This window comes from Scyliorhinus torazame, chromosome 2 (genome assembly GCF_047496885.1).
Source record: "Scyliorhinus torazame isolate Kashiwa2021f chromosome 2, sScyTor2.1, whole genome shotgun sequence".
Lineage (NCBI taxonomy): Eukaryota > Metazoa > Chordata > Chondrichthyes > Carcharhiniformes > Scyliorhinidae > Scyliorhinus > Scyliorhinus torazame.
This window is the reverse complement of record NC_092708.1, coordinates 122118175-122134669: the sequence shown is the minus strand read 5'-3', so window position 1 is coordinate 122134669 and position 16495 is coordinate 122118175. Positions and strand designations below refer to the sequence as shown.

General features: G+C 47.5%; 1 protein-coding gene across 1 annotated transcript in view; it reads left to right on the top strand.

The window, feature by feature from the left end:
* dnah9l (dynein, axonemal, heavy polypeptide 9 like) overlaps positions 1-16495 on the top strand; it is a 1249478-nt gene that overhangs the window by 929176 nt on the left and 303807 nt on the right. The window contains exon 53 of the mRNA XM_072476205.1: positions 9451-9612. Within this exon, the coding sequence (XP_072332306.1) occupies positions 9451-9612 (162 nt within the window). The remainder of the gene's footprint in view (positions 1-9450; positions 9613-16495) is intronic.

Sequence of the window (16495 nt, the reverse complement as noted above, 5' to 3'; positions counted from 1 at the left end):
AAGTTGGTTGAGTTTGGGGCCTCGTACTTCAAGACTATGGGCGAGATTCTCCGACCCCCCCGCCGGGGGCTGACGTGAATCCTACCCCCGCCGGTTGCCGAATTCTCCACCACCGGAGATTCGGCGGGGGCGGGAATCGCGCCGCGCCGATTGGCGCCCCCCCCCCCCCCCCCCGCGATTCTCCGGCCCGGATGGGCTGAAGTCCCGCCGCTAAAATGCCTGTCCCGCCGGCGTAGATTAAACCACCTACCTTACCGGCGGGACAAGGCGGCGCGGGCGGGCTCCGGGGTCCTGGGTGGTGGCCTGGCCCGTGATCGGGGCCCACTGATCCGCGGGCGGGCCTGTGCCGTGGGGGCATTCTTTCCCTTCCTCCTTCGCCACGGTCTCCTCTATGGCAGAGGCGGAAGAGACTCCCTCCACTGCGCATGCGCGGGAATGCCGTCAGCAGCCGCTGACGCTCCCGCGCATGCGCCGCCCAGAGATGTCATTTCCGCGCCAGCTGGCGGGGCACCAAAGTCCTTTTCCGCCAGCTGGCGGGCGGAAATTCGTCTGGCGCGGGCCTAGCCCCTTAAGGTTGGGGCTCGGCCCCCAAAGATGTGGAGCATTCCGCACCTTTGGGACGGCACGATGCCCGACTGATTTGCGCCGTTTTGGGCGCCAGTCGGCGGACATCGCGCCGTTTCCGGAGAATTTCGCCCTATGTCTGATATCGTTGGGGTTAGGATGGAGCCAGGTCCGCTGGTGGCGTTCTTCGGAGTGTCGGACCTGCCGGAGCATCTTTGGGGGGGGGGGGGTCTTGGCCTTTGCATCTCCATCTTTAAGGATCAGTTTGTGACCAGCAGGTGGGTGGGGGGGTGCTTGCTCGGCGAGATTGGGGGGGGGGGGGGGGGAGGGTGTCCTGGGGGCATGGGTTGTGCTATTGTTAACTCTGTTATGCCAAAAGGTGATGAACTGTTTGCACTACATTTGCCTGTTCTACTGTTGTTCATGAATTTTATTGGCTTTGTTTTGCTTCGTTTAGAATAAATATATATATATTTTTAAGTGAGTCAAGGTGGAGTCGGGCGAACTCCCTGGGTACCTAGCACAAAAGGGTCTGCTTTCTGTGATCAGAAATTTGCTCAATGTTCAGAGAATGAAAAGTGTTTATATTTATGAATCTCACTGGCTGCTGCCAGGGAGTTCTCAGGGCCACATGTGTGCAGTTTATGGGAAACCAGAGATCCCTGCAAATCCCACAGCTCTGGCAGCCTGGCTTGTATCATCCTTGTGCAACTGCACATAATAGTCATCTTTATTGAAAAGGGCATCCATGACCTCTTTGATGATTGGAGGATTTTAGGACTATTAGCTGCTAAATATTGGGACAAGAATTTCACCCTGGAAACCAGTACCCAGCTGAGCCTTGTTCTGCATGGCTTGAGCATGTAATTAATAGGGTGCCCCTTTAAATCAGCCCAAAATAGTGGCACTGCATTCCTCCCACACTCCTTGTAACACCTCCCACATTATTTTTTTTTAAGCTTGTTTTACCAACTGCATTGTTGGTCACTGAAGGCAAGCATAATACTCATTGCTTATGTAGGTGAGACCATATTCCAAGGTTGTGCTGTCATCCACCAAGTTCCTCCCATCCTCTGCCATAGTTACCGCCTCCTAAATCCGATTCCTCCTGTCACTCTCCAGCCTCGCCCCATTACCCTTGACCCCATCATTCTCCATGCTGATAATTCTGTTCTTTCCCGATCCCGTCAATGTAGATGTTCCCATGCCTTTAATCAATCTAACCCCTCCCTTTCTCAAGACCGCATGCACCCTTATATTTCGAGACTCTCCACTCCGCACGGAAACGTCCAATACCTACTCCAATGATTTTCTGTTGCGGAACTACAGAATATAGATGTCGCCCCTGAATGTAACTATGCCTTTATCCCAATATTATGACTTCAACACCCCCAGGGCCAAATGCCTTAGTTGACTGACCACTCCCTACACTCCATTCTGTACACAACAGTCACTGCCCAGAGAGGCCTTCCCCTGCCCAAGACTGGGACCAAGACATGCGCATCATGCAAAGCCCTCTAACATGGTCTGTTCAGTGCCAGGACTGTATCTTACACATGTCCCCAACATTTGCGGACGTTATGTCAAACGTCCTGGGAGGGAGGTTAACTCCGTGTCCAGAACTGGCAATATTTGGGGTATCGGAAGATCCGGTGGCCAAGGGGGGAGGGAGGCCGACATCATAAATCATAGATCATAGAATTTACAGTGCAGAAGGAGGCCACTCAGCCCATTGAGTCTGCACCGGCTCTTGGAAAGAGCACCCTATCCAAGCCCACACCTCCACCCTATCCCCATAACCCAGTAACCCCACCCGACACTAAGGGCAATTTTGGACACTAAGGACAATTTAACATGGCCAATGCACCTAATCTGCACATCTTTGGACTGTGGGAGGAAACAGGAGTACCCGGAGGAAACCCAAGCACACACGGGGAGAACATGCAGACTCCGCACAGACAGTGACCCAAGCCGGGAATTGAACCTGGGACCTTGGAGATGTGAAGCAATTGTGCTAACCACTATGCTACCGTGCTGCCCATCCTGGCCTTCTCCTCCCTGCTGGGCTGGAGACGGATTTTGCTGGTGGGACGCGGAGCCCCTGAAGTCAGGAGTGTGAGACAGCAATATGGCAGGGTTTCTTAGTCTTGAAAAAAATCAAGTTCACTTTGAGAGGATCAATTCAGGGGTTCGCCCAGAGATGGCAGCCGTTCATCGATTTCTTCAAGTACAATTGAACGTCAGCAGTAAGGGGAGGAGGGGAAAAGGCGGGGGAGGAAAACAGGAGGCATGACAATGTTAGATAAGGACAGGGAACTTAGTATATGGGTAATTAGGGGATAGGGAGGGGATAGTAGGGGACGTTGTTTATTGTTTTTTAGGTGTTTTGCGAGTGTCGGCCCGCGTGGTTGTTTAAGAAATGTGTTAAACTATGAAAATTACAAATGCTTCAATACGATATTTTCTAAAAAAAAGTACATGTCCCCAGCAGTGTGGCCTCTGCTCCAGGACAGTCTCTTTTCATGCCTCTGACAGTGTCGCCTCAGCCCCAAGACTGTCTCTCAACTTTCCTCTGACATTCTTTCAAATTTTACCCTCAAAGAGTCTTTACTGTTCCCCTTTGTTCCTCCCCCTGCTAGTCCTGTCTCTGTCTCACCCTTCCCCCCAGGTTATGCTTTCTGCGCCAAGCCTTATTGAGCTTCTGCTGCAGGCACCGGACATATCTCAGTGACAGTGTGAAAGGAAGGTGAAAGCAGCATCTATTGACCTCCAAATGAAGCTTCCCAGGAGTGTGCACTTATATGTAGCTGTAAATCAGAAAGTTGTAACTAGCCATTGGTGGGTAACTTAATTTGGAGTGTTTAATAACCAAGGAAGCCAGCGGTAGGAAGCAAAAGATTAATTTTACAATAATCTGCCCACGGCAGTAACAATCTAGAATCACAGACCCCATTGGAACAACCAACATGCCAATCTCTGCTCGGACCAGCTTTGATGTTCGGTTCTAACGAGCCCCAGCTGTGGGTGGCCTCCGCCCCCTACCTGGGAAGCTCTTACTCCATGAGCCCTATGGGGAGATCGATAATGGTTTCCCCTTGAGCCTTGTGGGACTATGACACCCCTCCCAAAAGTCTGAAGGTTTCCCGGCATGGTGGCACGATGGTAGGCACTGCTGCTTCACAGCTCCTGGGTCCCAGGTTCAATACAGGCCTCGGATGACTGTCTGTGTGGAGTTTGCATTTTCTCCCCGTGTCTGCGTGGCTTTCCTCCGGGTGCTCCGGATTCCTCCCACAGTCCAAAGATGTGCAGGTTAGGTGGATTGGCCATGCTAAATTGCCCCTTAGTGTAAAAAAAAGGTTAGGTCGTGTTACGGGGATACGGTGGGGCATGGGCTTAACTAGGGTGCTCTTTCCAAAGGCTGGTGCAGACTCGATGGGCCAAATGGCCTCCTGCACTGTAGATTCTATGATCGTCAGTGGGGTCCCCCTGCGCTGCTTTGCCCGAGGCTGAACTTCTGCCTGCAGTGGGTCTGGGTCTGGCGGTGCGTACCAGTTGGTCAACCTCCTTGTTCTGGCTGACCTCCAGAGAGCTATCACCGGAACCTTGGCCCCGGAGCCAACTTTGTCAGTCTGAGCTGCTGCTTCTGTGTCCATAGCCGAGCCGGAGTCAACTTCCTCTTGCTAGTCCGGTCGATGAGTCATGGCCGGTTGGGCGCCCTGGCTGAGGGTGGCTTTTGGCAGGGTGGAGGCATCGACGTCATCGGTTAGGCATCGTGTCGCACAGGCTCCAACTTCTGAGGTGGCCCACAGGTTTTCGTTGGAATTTCCCTTGCGTCTTGACTTTATAGGATATTGGGCCCGTTCACTTGATCATGACTCCAGGGAGTCAGAGTGACCCATCTCCAAAGTTGTGGTGTAGACGGTCCCTGATTGAAACTTCAGGCGTGACGTCCATTGGTCATGCTGCCATTTCTGTGCTTCTTGCTACATCTTCACTTTCCCACCTAGGTTCGGGAAAGTCAGGCTTAACTGGTCCTAAGCCTGTGGCCCATCAACAGTTCTGCTGGTGCTATCCCTGTTGTCACATGTGGCGTCGTCCAGTTTAAAAAGGAATCATGCCAGTCGCGTGTCTATGGAGGCCGTTGTCTGCTTCTTTATGCCTCTTTTGAACATTTGAACCGCCCTTTCCACCAGTTTGATAGATGAGGGATGGTACGGGGCAGTTCTGATGTACTGGATGCCATTCTGTTTAGCGAATGTGGGCAAACTCCTCGCTTGTGAATGGTGTTCCGTTGTTTGTCACCAAGACTTCAGGGATCGTATGGGTACTGAACGAACACCTCAGCTTCTCGACGGTGGCCCTTGACATCATTGAGACCATTTTATAAATGTCAGGACATTTTAAGTGGGCGTCCACAATAGGAAAATGGGCCCAATGAAAGGCCCTGAGAAATCGGCGTGCAGTTTCACCCATTCCCTGGGATGAAAGAAGGCTGTCGGCAGGAGCTTTTGATGCTCCTGACATGCTGGACAACTGGGTACAACTTGCTCCGGGTCTCCATTGATGCCAGGCCACCAGACGTATCTCTGAACCAGTTTCTTCATCTTCAAGGTGCCCAGGTGACCACTGTGTAGATTCTTCAGGAGGGATTCTTGGCCCTGCAGTGGGATGGCCAAGCGAGTTCCCCACAGTATGATACCATCCTCCATGCTTAATTCTTGGAGTTTCTGGGCATAGGGCTGTAGGGCTACTGGGGGGGGGGGGGACTGCTGCAATCCACTATCTAAAAGCATATGGCAGAGCTTTGCTAGCTTAGAATATTGTTGAATCCATGTTCGAACCTGAACAGCCGGCACCGGCAGAGTATCCATAAAATTCAGGGGTGCTACTACTTTATCCGCTGCTGGTGGGGACAGGGGACTTACAGGCAACGATTGACAGGGTATCAGTGTGGGCTTTCTGTATACCTGGAAGGTGTTGTAACGAGTACTCGTATGCAGCGAGCAGAAGCACCCAACGCTGAATCCAGGCTGATAATAGAACATAGAACATTACAGCGCAGTACAGGCCCTTCGGCCCCCGATGTTATAATCTTTATTAGTGTCACAAATAGGCTTACATTAACACTGCAATTAGGGTAGCACGGTGGCGCAGTTTTTTCAAAACGAAAAAAAAAACACTGCAATTAAGTTACTGTGAAAATCCCCTAGTTGTCACACCGCAGATGCAATGGAGGAAATCCTTTGTCCTTTTTAAGGAGGCCAAGCAGAAGCTTGTGATCGGTCATAATGGAGGAGTGCCACTCTTAGACGTATTGATGGAATTTCTTGACTCCAAATATCACCACCAAACTTTCCTTCTCTATTTTGGCATAATGTTGTTCCACATCTGCCACGATCCTCAAAACAATTGCAATTGGGCACTCCATGCCATCATTTCATATGTGGGCCAGCACAGCCCCGATGCCATGGGAGGAGGCATCACCTGTCAGGACTAGCAGCCGAACTGGATCATAATGGATGAGGAGCTGCGAAATCGATAGACGTTTTTCACCCTGGCGAATGCTTCTTCTTGTAAGGCACCCCAAACCCATTTCTGGTTCCTCGTTAACAGTATGTGAAGGGGCGTCAACAGGGTGGCTAAGTTGGAGATGAATTTCCCATAATAATTCACCAGGCCCAAAAATGTCCAGAGTTCAGTAACGTTACGTGGAGGTGGGGCCCTTTTTATTGGCTGAACTTTCTCCTCCACAGGGTGTAGGCCATTCCTTTCCACCATGTACTCTATGTATGTTACCGGCTTTGCTCTGAACATGCACCTGCTCCTCTTCAGCCAGGCACCCACTTGGGAGAACCAGCTGAGCACTTCCTTCAGGTTGGCCATGTGCTCCTTATTGTTGGCAGCTGTGATGAGCACATCATCTAAATATACAGCTACCTTTGGCAGACCCTGAAGAATACCCTCCATCACTCGTTGGAAGATTGTTGGAGCTGGTGAGACCTCAAACATGGGACGGGTGTACTCAAATAACCCTCTATGGATGTTTATAGTTGTGTATTTCCTGGATGCAGGGTCTTGTTCCACCTGTAAATAGGCATGGCTCATGTTGAGCTGTGAGAAGGAACATCCTCCAGCCAGTTTTGCATATAAATCTTCCACCTGGGCATCGGGTAATGGTCCAGGGGCGAAGCCCTGTTCATCGTAAGCTTGTAATCCCACAGAACTGGACAGACTTGTCCGTCTTTATAACCAATACTACGGGTGCAGCCCACTCCGCAAACCGTACTGGCCGTATGATTTCTAGTTCATTTAGGCACTGTAGTTTTGTAAACATTGGCGAATAAGGCGTAGGGAACCAGCCTTTCCTTAAAATATCTGGGTTGACTTCTGGATCCACATAAGCATGAGCCTTGGCCCCCTTTATCCTGCCCACATCCTACTGAAACACTCCAAGGTATTTGCCCAGGACATCATATAAGTTTCCGGAGCCAATCGGAAAACTTGTTGCCAGTCAAAACGGAGGACTCGTAACCAGTCATGCCCCAGCGCATTGGGTCCCGGACCCTGTACCATAACCAAACGAAGTCTGATCAATTGCTGTTCATGAGTCAACGGAGTCACGGTGGTCCTATGATGCTCAGCAGTTCGCCGGTATAGGTTGCCACCTTCCCCCAAGATACCGTTGGCCAGAAAGAAGTACCTCATAAGTTCTGCATTTTAGTACCGCATGGTGGCACAGTGGTTAGCACTGCGGCCTCATGGCGCCAAGGTCCTAGGTTCGATTCCGGCTCTGGGTCACTGTCCATGTGGAGTTTGCACATTCTCCCCGTGTTTGCATAGGTTTCGCCCCCACAACCCAAAGATGTGCAGGCTAGGTGGATTGCCCCTTAATTGGAAAAAAATGAATTGGGTATTCTAAATTTAAAAAAAAAATAAGTTCTGCATTTTGGCTCCAATCTTCCAGATCCACGTCGAAGGCCTCAAACTTACCAAATGGCAGCATTTTCAAACTTGATATCCTCACATTCCTGCATAGTAGTTGTCCCAGGTGGCTGGACATTTTAACAAGAGAGTCTAGAATCTCCTTTGACCTTATTGCCAGTTTAATGACCAAGGAAGCCAGCGGTAGGAAGCAAAAGATTTATTTAACAATAATCTGCCCATGGCAGCATCTATCTTCAGTCACAGCCCCCGTTGAGACAACCAACATGTCGGTCCTGCTCAGGCTGGCTTTGATGTTCGGTTCTAATTAGGCCCAGCTGGGTGGCCTCTGTCCCCTACCTGGGATGCTTGTATTCCACGAGCCCCACTGGGACATCGATAATGGTTTCCTCTTGTGCCTCGTGGGAGTTACAACAGAGGGGGAATGTGATTCCAGCGAGTTGGTCTTGTAATGAGCATTCATGAGATGTTAATAAATGCAAATAGAGTTCCCGACATTACTCAGCGGAAAACTTCACCTGCATTTCACCTGCCATGGAAGTCAGGAGAACAAAATTCCAAGCTATTTTTCCACTGACAGAAAGATGATTTTTTTCATTTACACCAAATTAAGAGCCCCACCTACCACAATTCCAATAGCTGGCAGGAGTGGAAGATTCCACCCACTATTCCTCTGTGAGGTCGAAACAGAAAAATTAACCTTGGGTGTATATTGCCTACTGATGATAGCCCTTCTCCTGCAGGCCAAGTGAGATAGAAACTACCATGGCTGGGTACAAGTGATGTGTGCAGAACTCTGGCAGTCAGAACCAAGACAGTTATCTGGTGCCAACCGTTTCTGTAGCCTTCACCAACCTTTAAGTTGCAGGACAAACTTGTAAACATTCTGCAACAGTCAGTAGAAAATAGTAAGCAACTAACCTGGAAGTAGCTGTATGAGATTAAGAATGAAAATTAGCTACCGTGTTCAAGTTGGAAATGACACTGCTACAGTCAAGTCAGTATCTGATGTCATGATCTGCCAACTCTATTTACTGACCGTGTACAGCCCCAATTCTCATGCTAACGTCATTACCAAATGCCAACATCAGAAGTGTGCACACACACCGTGGACACCATCTTGGATCTAAACGGCACCCATAGCACTGAAAGTACAGGTGCTACGCACACAAATTCTGTGGCCCAGTTAAATATGAGTAACTTATGACTAAATGTTTTTGGAATATAATTTTGAATCAAATATTGTATTTGGGGGTGCATTGTATCCTCATGCTGCAAAACACAAACAATATTGCAGTTTTCCTCAGCTTTTTCAAATAATGTTTTATAGAATTTTCAAAAGGAGAACAATTTGGCATCTTTCAAAGTTTGAAACCCAGATGTTTCCCATTACATTTCTCTCTGCAACGTTTGCTGTCTCAATGACTGCTTTATTGCAGAGCTGAAATTGAATTCAAGGCTACTTAAAAGTCCTAAGGACATCTTTTTATTAAGTTTCTCATCAACCTATTTTCCATTATGAATGGTGGCAGTTTCCACAGGGGATCTCCTATTCATCTGTTGTAATTTTATTGGGACAGCCTCACGATCCCAGAAAAATGGCATAAATATTTTTTCTAAGGTTTCTGCAGCGCTTCCTCAAAGTTATGGTGGACAAGTGAGAGAACTAGTGAAAATTCATCCCTGTTTTCTGGAGAGCATACCTATGGAGCTGGCTTATTAATGTGGTAGTCGCAGAGGAAACTACGTGGCCACCTCAATTCTGTTTTTAATCCTGTATCATTAATATTAACATTTATGTCTCATTACATCTTTTCCCAAAGTCTCTTTACCATGCAAGACACTAATCATCAATTAAATGTATGAAATGCCTGACTACAACCTCAATAATCTCATACCAATTTCTGTTACACATAATTTTGATTGTAAACATGTACTTTTCAGGTTGTTCTATGCTTCTCACCAGTGGGCTTTATTCTTCGGATGAGGGCAAGGAAATTTCCAGCTGTGGTGAACTGCACAGCCATTGATTGGTTTCACCCATGGCCCCAGACGGCACTGGAATCTGTAAGCCATAGTTCCATTGAAAAAATTGATGGACTGGAGGTAAACTTATTTTATGTGTTATATTGTGAAAAATTGTGTTTTCAGTTTGTCAGCTTTCAACTATGAAAATAAAAAGTTATTTTCCCCCTTCCGAACCTTGTAGATCCAATGAATGATAAATAAACCAATGGCTGGAATTTTGTTCCTGAAGAACCCTTGCATTGATGTAATGAAATGGTCCTGATGTCATTGCTAATTGTTGGGTTCAAACTTCAGTTGATGCATTTACCCTGAATGGACAGTGATATTTTATTTTCAAACTTCACGAGTTTATCTCTTTTTTAATAGTAAGGCCAACAATTTAAAGCATTTATCAAAATATACAACTAACAACCAGCAGTTTTGCAAAAGGGATTCTTTTGTAATATTAGTGCCCATTAATACTAATATTCAGATTTTTTTCCCTGGTTTTGTAAAAGACTTAACAGGTTAACCTATGATGAGTTATAGAAACTGATACTGAAATATTCCCGTTCTTAATTTCATTGGAAATTAAGCTTTTGTATTTATAAGCTTTTGTATTTATAACTAAATGCTCATACCAAGGTGACACCTCTGGATGCTTTTGCTTGTGTAATAAATCTTAATATGGCTTCATTTCATATAAATGCAATTAATTGCAATCTTCCTCTCTACTGTTTCACACATGGAATTTCAAAGTATAACCTCTAAAAATCCTTTTCACAGTGTATGCGACTTGTCTTAAATGCATTGTTATAAACATTGACAATCTTAAGTTTTTATCTTCGATGTTTAAACTCACTTGTGCAGTTAGACTCCAAGAATTAGCTTGGTGCTCTTGTACATTAATTATGCACCATGCAGAGTTTTATGCTGTACTGAATTTTATATTTACATTCTCAAGAAATTTAAAAGCTTATTTTCTTGAGTGAAGTTGCATGTTTGTTAACTTTATTTGCATTCCAATAAGGTAATTCAAATTTATTGCTTGTCAGGCTTAAATTGACCCCATATTTTTTAATAAGTCAAGAAGAGTGACAGTTAATTTATCTAAAATGGGAGCATATTGTCCCAGAACATATTGGACCTGGAGGCATTTATAAAAGAGTTTTTTAAACACTTTTTTAAAACACTTATAATAGTGTGCATTAGTGTGAAAACTGACTTTAGAATATCCCATTAATGACGCAGTGATCAGTTACCAATGGAAATAAATAATTCATGAAGAAGGAAATTACTCTAATTAGCAAGCAGTTCAAGTCCTTTGATAAAACCCAGCTCTAATTCCGTGAAGGGCAGGAAGTGCTGTCATCAGTCAGCCCTGAAAAGATTAGCATCTATTATGAATGAGGTTAGGCACCCTAGTGAAGCCATGTGTGTCCTGGAGACAAACTTAATATGTTAAAAAACGGGACACAGTTAGTCTCACCAACACACCATGACTCCTGCTGAGCCATTGTGCATAGGTACAAGCACAGAGGCACAATCTGATCATTCTTTTCCTGTCCATCATTCTGACAACTGTGAAAATACATTTTCCATGCAAAGTAGAAATAGGGCAAAAAGTATGTGTATAACAGCATGGCATGTCAAAGAGTTTGTTTTATTCTTCAAATGAGATCTTTGAAATAAAGCTTATTATTCCAGAAGTATTGTGTTTTTAGTATTGGAATGCAGAATGTACATATGCGGTAAAAATATATTCCACATAATTTTCATTGAAAGAGATGAAAAGTTTACATTTTTGCCATTATCAAATCCTGACCAGTTTGTGCAATTTCCATCTTTGTTCTATGGTAGTGTATATATGTCAAGATATTTTTTTACAATTTAGTTTGGGTTCATAAATTCCATCTCTGAAACCCTAAACCTTTGAAGTGGACCATCAGTTTATCGTGCATTGAGATACTGTTGGCATGGCCAAATATTTGCTAATATATTGTTAGTTCATAAGACACCTATCAAAACAATAATATCTTTCCTTTGCACTCAGAATTATTGATTAGCTAAGTGTTCACAGAATCATAGAATTTACAATGCAGAAGGAGGCCATTCGGCCCATTTGTTCTGCACCAGCCCTTGGACATATATTTTGGAGTCATCTCATAGAATTCCTATCAAAATACCGAATATAGCAATGACTAAGTTAAGTATATTTATAAATGCAAATACATACAACGTTCATTGCTACTTAAAGCACATCTACTCAATATGTCAGCTATTTAAAAAAATATTTTTATTAAGAAAATGTTTTCAATATAACATCGTAACACCATTTGGTATATGGCGGTCGATCAGGGAGGCAAAGGCAAGGGCGTCTGCCCTCCTCCCCAGGAATAGATCTGGCTGGTCTGAAACCCCGAAGACCGCCACTTTCGGGCATGGCTCCACCCTCACCCCCACCACCTTGGACATTGCCTCGAAGAAGGCTGTCCAGTACTCCACAAGTCTGGGGCAAGACCAGAACATGTGGGCGTGGTTGGCCGGGCCTCCTTGGCACCGTTCATATCTATCCTCCACCTCCGGGAAGAACCTACTCATACGGGTTCTTGTTAAGTGGGCTCTATGTACCACTTTTAGTTGCATCAGGCTGAGCCTTGCGCATGTGGAGGTGGAGTTGACCCTATGCAGTGCTTCGCTCCAGAGTCCCCACCCTATTTCGATCCCCAGGTCCTCCTCCCACTTCATTCTTGTTGCTTCCAGTACGGTGTCAGCCCCTTCTACCAGTCGGTCACATGTCGCTGCTGTTTCCTTTCTCTAATATGCTTGCGTCCAGTAACTCTTCCAGTAATGTCTGTCATGGCGGTTGTGGGTAAGTCCTTGTCTCCTTTCATAGGAAGCTTTTGAGTTGCAGGTACCTTAGCTCGTTCCCCCTGGCTAGCTGGAATTTCTCTGTCAGTTCGTCCAGTGTTGCGACCCTGGCTGTCAGTGTCCCCCCGTCCTGTCTTCACCTTTTGAAGTCAGTCAGTGCTGGTGTGAACCTATGGTTGTTGCAGATGGGAGCTTTGTCCGACATTTTGGTCAGGCCAAATTGCTGCCGTAGTTGGTTCCAGGACTGGAGGGTGGCTATCACCACTGGGCTGCTGGAGTGTTTTTTGGGTGGGGATGGGAGTGCCGCCGTGGTGAGGGCCTCCCGGAGGGAGGTCCCCTTACAGGATGCCTCTTCCGCGCACACCCACTCGGCTTCTGGCTCCTTGATCCATCCCCTGATTCGCTCGGCCGTCACCGCCCAGTGGTAGAATTGTAGGTTTGGGAGGGCTAGCCCTCCCCTTGATTTTGTTTTTTGTAAGACTTTCTTTGGGATCCTAGCATTCTCCAAGGCCACGATCAAGCGGCATGACATACCTGAGGTCATCTCGGACAACGGGATGGCATTCACCAGCACAGAAGTTGAGGCTTTCATGCGGACCAACAGGATTCACCACGTTCGTACCGTACCACCCAGCATCGAATGGTCTGACCAAGCGGGTGGTGCAGACGTTCAAGCAAGGGATGTGGAAGCAGTTGACAGGTTCCCTGGAGACGCATCTGGCCCGTTACCTCTTCTGCTACAGGACTATGTCGCCCACCACCATGGGGGTGGCGCCATCAGAGCTGCTAATGGGACGGCGCCTTCGCACAAGTCTGTGCCTTGTGTTGCCAGACATTGGCGGGAAGGTCCGCAGCGGACAGGTGCGATCAGAATCGGACACTGGTAGGCATACGCCCCTTCGGCGTTTTTCGGCCCGCGACATGGTGTATGACTGAAATTTCAGCTTAAGCAGGCGGGACTGGTGTTGTATCTGGTACGGGCACAGGGTCGAGAGTCGAATCGGCACGTAGATCACCTTAGCAGGTGCACCCCGACATTGATCAACCCTTGCCCGGAAGAGCCGGCCCCATTGTTGCATCTCCACCGCCGCTGGCACCAGTGCTGCCAGCACAAGTCCAAGACCCCCAGAATGCTGAGATGCTGAATGCAGAAGTCTCCGATTCCAAGTCCAATATGGAGACACAGACCAACGGAGGCGGCGCCGCTTAGGTACTCAATTCGCAAACGACAGTCCGCCGTGCGCTACTTGCCACCAGACCCCGCACAGATGACAGCCGAGCATCAACCCAGGGCAAAGAGGACCTGAGGTCCTGCCCAATGGCCCATCATGGCGGACGCCATTCTGGACTTGGTGTGGGGGGAGAAGTGTTATAACCCTCCAGAGAGTCACGGGGTGTGGACTGTGAGATTACCTGTGACCTCAGACGAATACGAGCTTCCCCAACAGTGGGGTCGGGCTTCACCTTAACAAGGGGAACCCAGCAGACATAAAAACCCAACCCGGATGTGGGTCGTGATGGAGACCCTTCGGGGAGTGGAGTTGTAGATGGTAGCCCTTTGTATAAACCTTTTTGTTTTGCTTCCATCATCGCTTCTTTGTGGTCACTCTGTCTGGATTCAACAGGTCGCATAACCACGGCGAAGCACTGGAACTGGAGTCTCCACCCAAGCAGAACTCGCCTTCGCCCTCGTCTGCAGCTCCAGCAAGTCCAACACCCCAAAAATAGCCACCAAATGGCAAGGATTCCTGACAAGTTGCTGAAGAAGGAGACCCAAAAGCTCACCAGTTTAGGGCAAGACCAGAACATATGCATATGATTCACCCGACCCCGTGAACAACGCTCGCACCTATACTATCCCTTTGGGAAAAACCCACTCATCCGTGTCCTGATCTGATGTGCCCTCTGCACCACCTTGAACTGAACCAAGCTGAGCCTAGTGCAAGAGGAGGTGGGGTTGGCTCTGTATAGAGCTTCACTCCACACACCAACCCCCTCCTCAAAAGCCTGACCCAGCTCCCCCTCCCACTTCATTTTAACCTCATCCAATGGCACTTGGTCCACCGACCTAATCCAACTATAAATGTCCGATATCTTCCTTTCGCCCAGCTCAATCGTCTAATGAACCCCATCCATCAACGAGGGCAAGGTTGCCAAGGGTGAGGACGCAATCTACTTACGCAAAACATTTACGCACCTGATAATACTTGAACATATTAGTTCTTGGAAGCTGGAACTTGCCTAACCGCTCCTCAAAACCGACTCCAACCCCTCCTTTCCCCATGCCCTAAACAACGGGTTCAAGGCCGCTGGAACAAAATAATGGTTCCCACAGAAGGGAGCTAACAGCCACTTGGCACCCAGCTTGAAATGCTGCCTAAACCGTCTCCATATTCTCAGAGTGGTCACAACCACCGGACTTGAAGTCCACTTTGCGGGGGAAACAGAAGAGGAGGCGTAATCAGGGCCCTCAAACTAATGCCTCGATAGGCACTCCTCTCCATCCACCTCCACATGGACTCAGTACTCATAAACCATCCCTACACCTTCTCAATATTCGCCGCCCAGTAATAAAATAACAATTTGGGCAAAACTAGAACCCCCCCCCCCCCCGATTGCCTTTTTCTCTGCAAAAACGCCCTGTAAATCCATGGGGTCTTACCCACCCCAATAAAAGAAGATATTATTTTATTTTATTTATTTGGGAAGGAAAAGTGGAAGACGCTGAAACAAAAATAGAAACCTTGGGAGAATATTCATGTTTACCAACTAGACCCTGACTGCCAGGAACAGAGGGAGGTGATCCCACTTCTTCAAGTCCAGCTTGATCCCATTTACCAGACCTACAAAATGTAGTTTATGGAGCGAGGCCCAATCATGGGCCACCCGGATTCCCAGATAACGTAAGCTGGACCTGGTCAGGTGAAAAGGCAACCTTCCCAGATCGGCTCCCCTTCCTGGATGAATCACTGGAAAGCAATTCACTGGAAATGAAATGAAATGAAAATCACTTATTGTCACAAGTAGGCTTCAAATGAAGTTACTGTGAAAAGCCCCTAGTCGCCACATTCCGGCGCCTGTTCGGGGAGACTGGTACGGGAATTGAACCCGCGCTGCTGGCCTTGTTCTGCTTTACAAGCCAGCTGTTTAGCCCACTGTGCTAAACCAACACCTTGTGCCTCTCTTCAGCTGGAAATATTCCAAGCTCAAGACATTCATATGAACACTGACGCTGGGGGCCCTATATAGGAGCTGGATCCAAGATATAAATTTCGGTCCAAAACCAAACCTTCCCAGGATCTCGAACAGATACCCCTACTCCACCCTGTCAAATGCCTTTTCAGCATCCAATGAAATAATTACCTCTGGCTCAGGGGCTGAAGAGGGGAACAAAATAACATTAAGCTGAATATTGGCCAACAGCTGCCTGCCCTTAACAACCCCATTCTGTTCTTCCAATATTCTTCCTTGGAAGGCAGGGTGCCAAGCGCATTGCTAAAACCTTTTGCTAGGAACTTCGCATCTGCATTCAGTAATGAAATGAGGCAGTACGACCCGCACTCGATTGGATCCTTATCCTTCTTTAAAATCAGAGAAATCGATGCCTGCACCAATGTGGCCAGCAATATCCCCCGGGACCTGGATTCATTAAACATTTCTGACAACAATGGGACTAGCTGATCTACAAATTTCATATAAAATTTGTTCGGGAATACATCCGGGCCGGCGAATTACCCGTCTGCATCAGGCCCGTGCATTTCATGACCTCCTCCCGGGTCAACGGGGACTTCAATTACTCTCTTCTTTCTCGCTCTACAACTGGGATAGATAAATCATCCAAAAACTCTAACATAGACAATCCTTCCTCAGGGGCTCTGACGCCAAATCGAACATTGCTCTGATACAGCCTTGGACTTGTTGAATGCTGCATGCCTCATGGCCAGTTCCATTCCAACACCTTGATAGATCCTCCCATCTGGAGTCCCGATGATCTTTTGCCCACTGCAGAACTCTTTCTTTGTCTTGAAAAGTATGAAAGCGCACGATGATCCCCCGCGGTGGCTCACCAGCATGGGAATTCTGCCTCAACGACCTGTTGGCCTGATCCAAC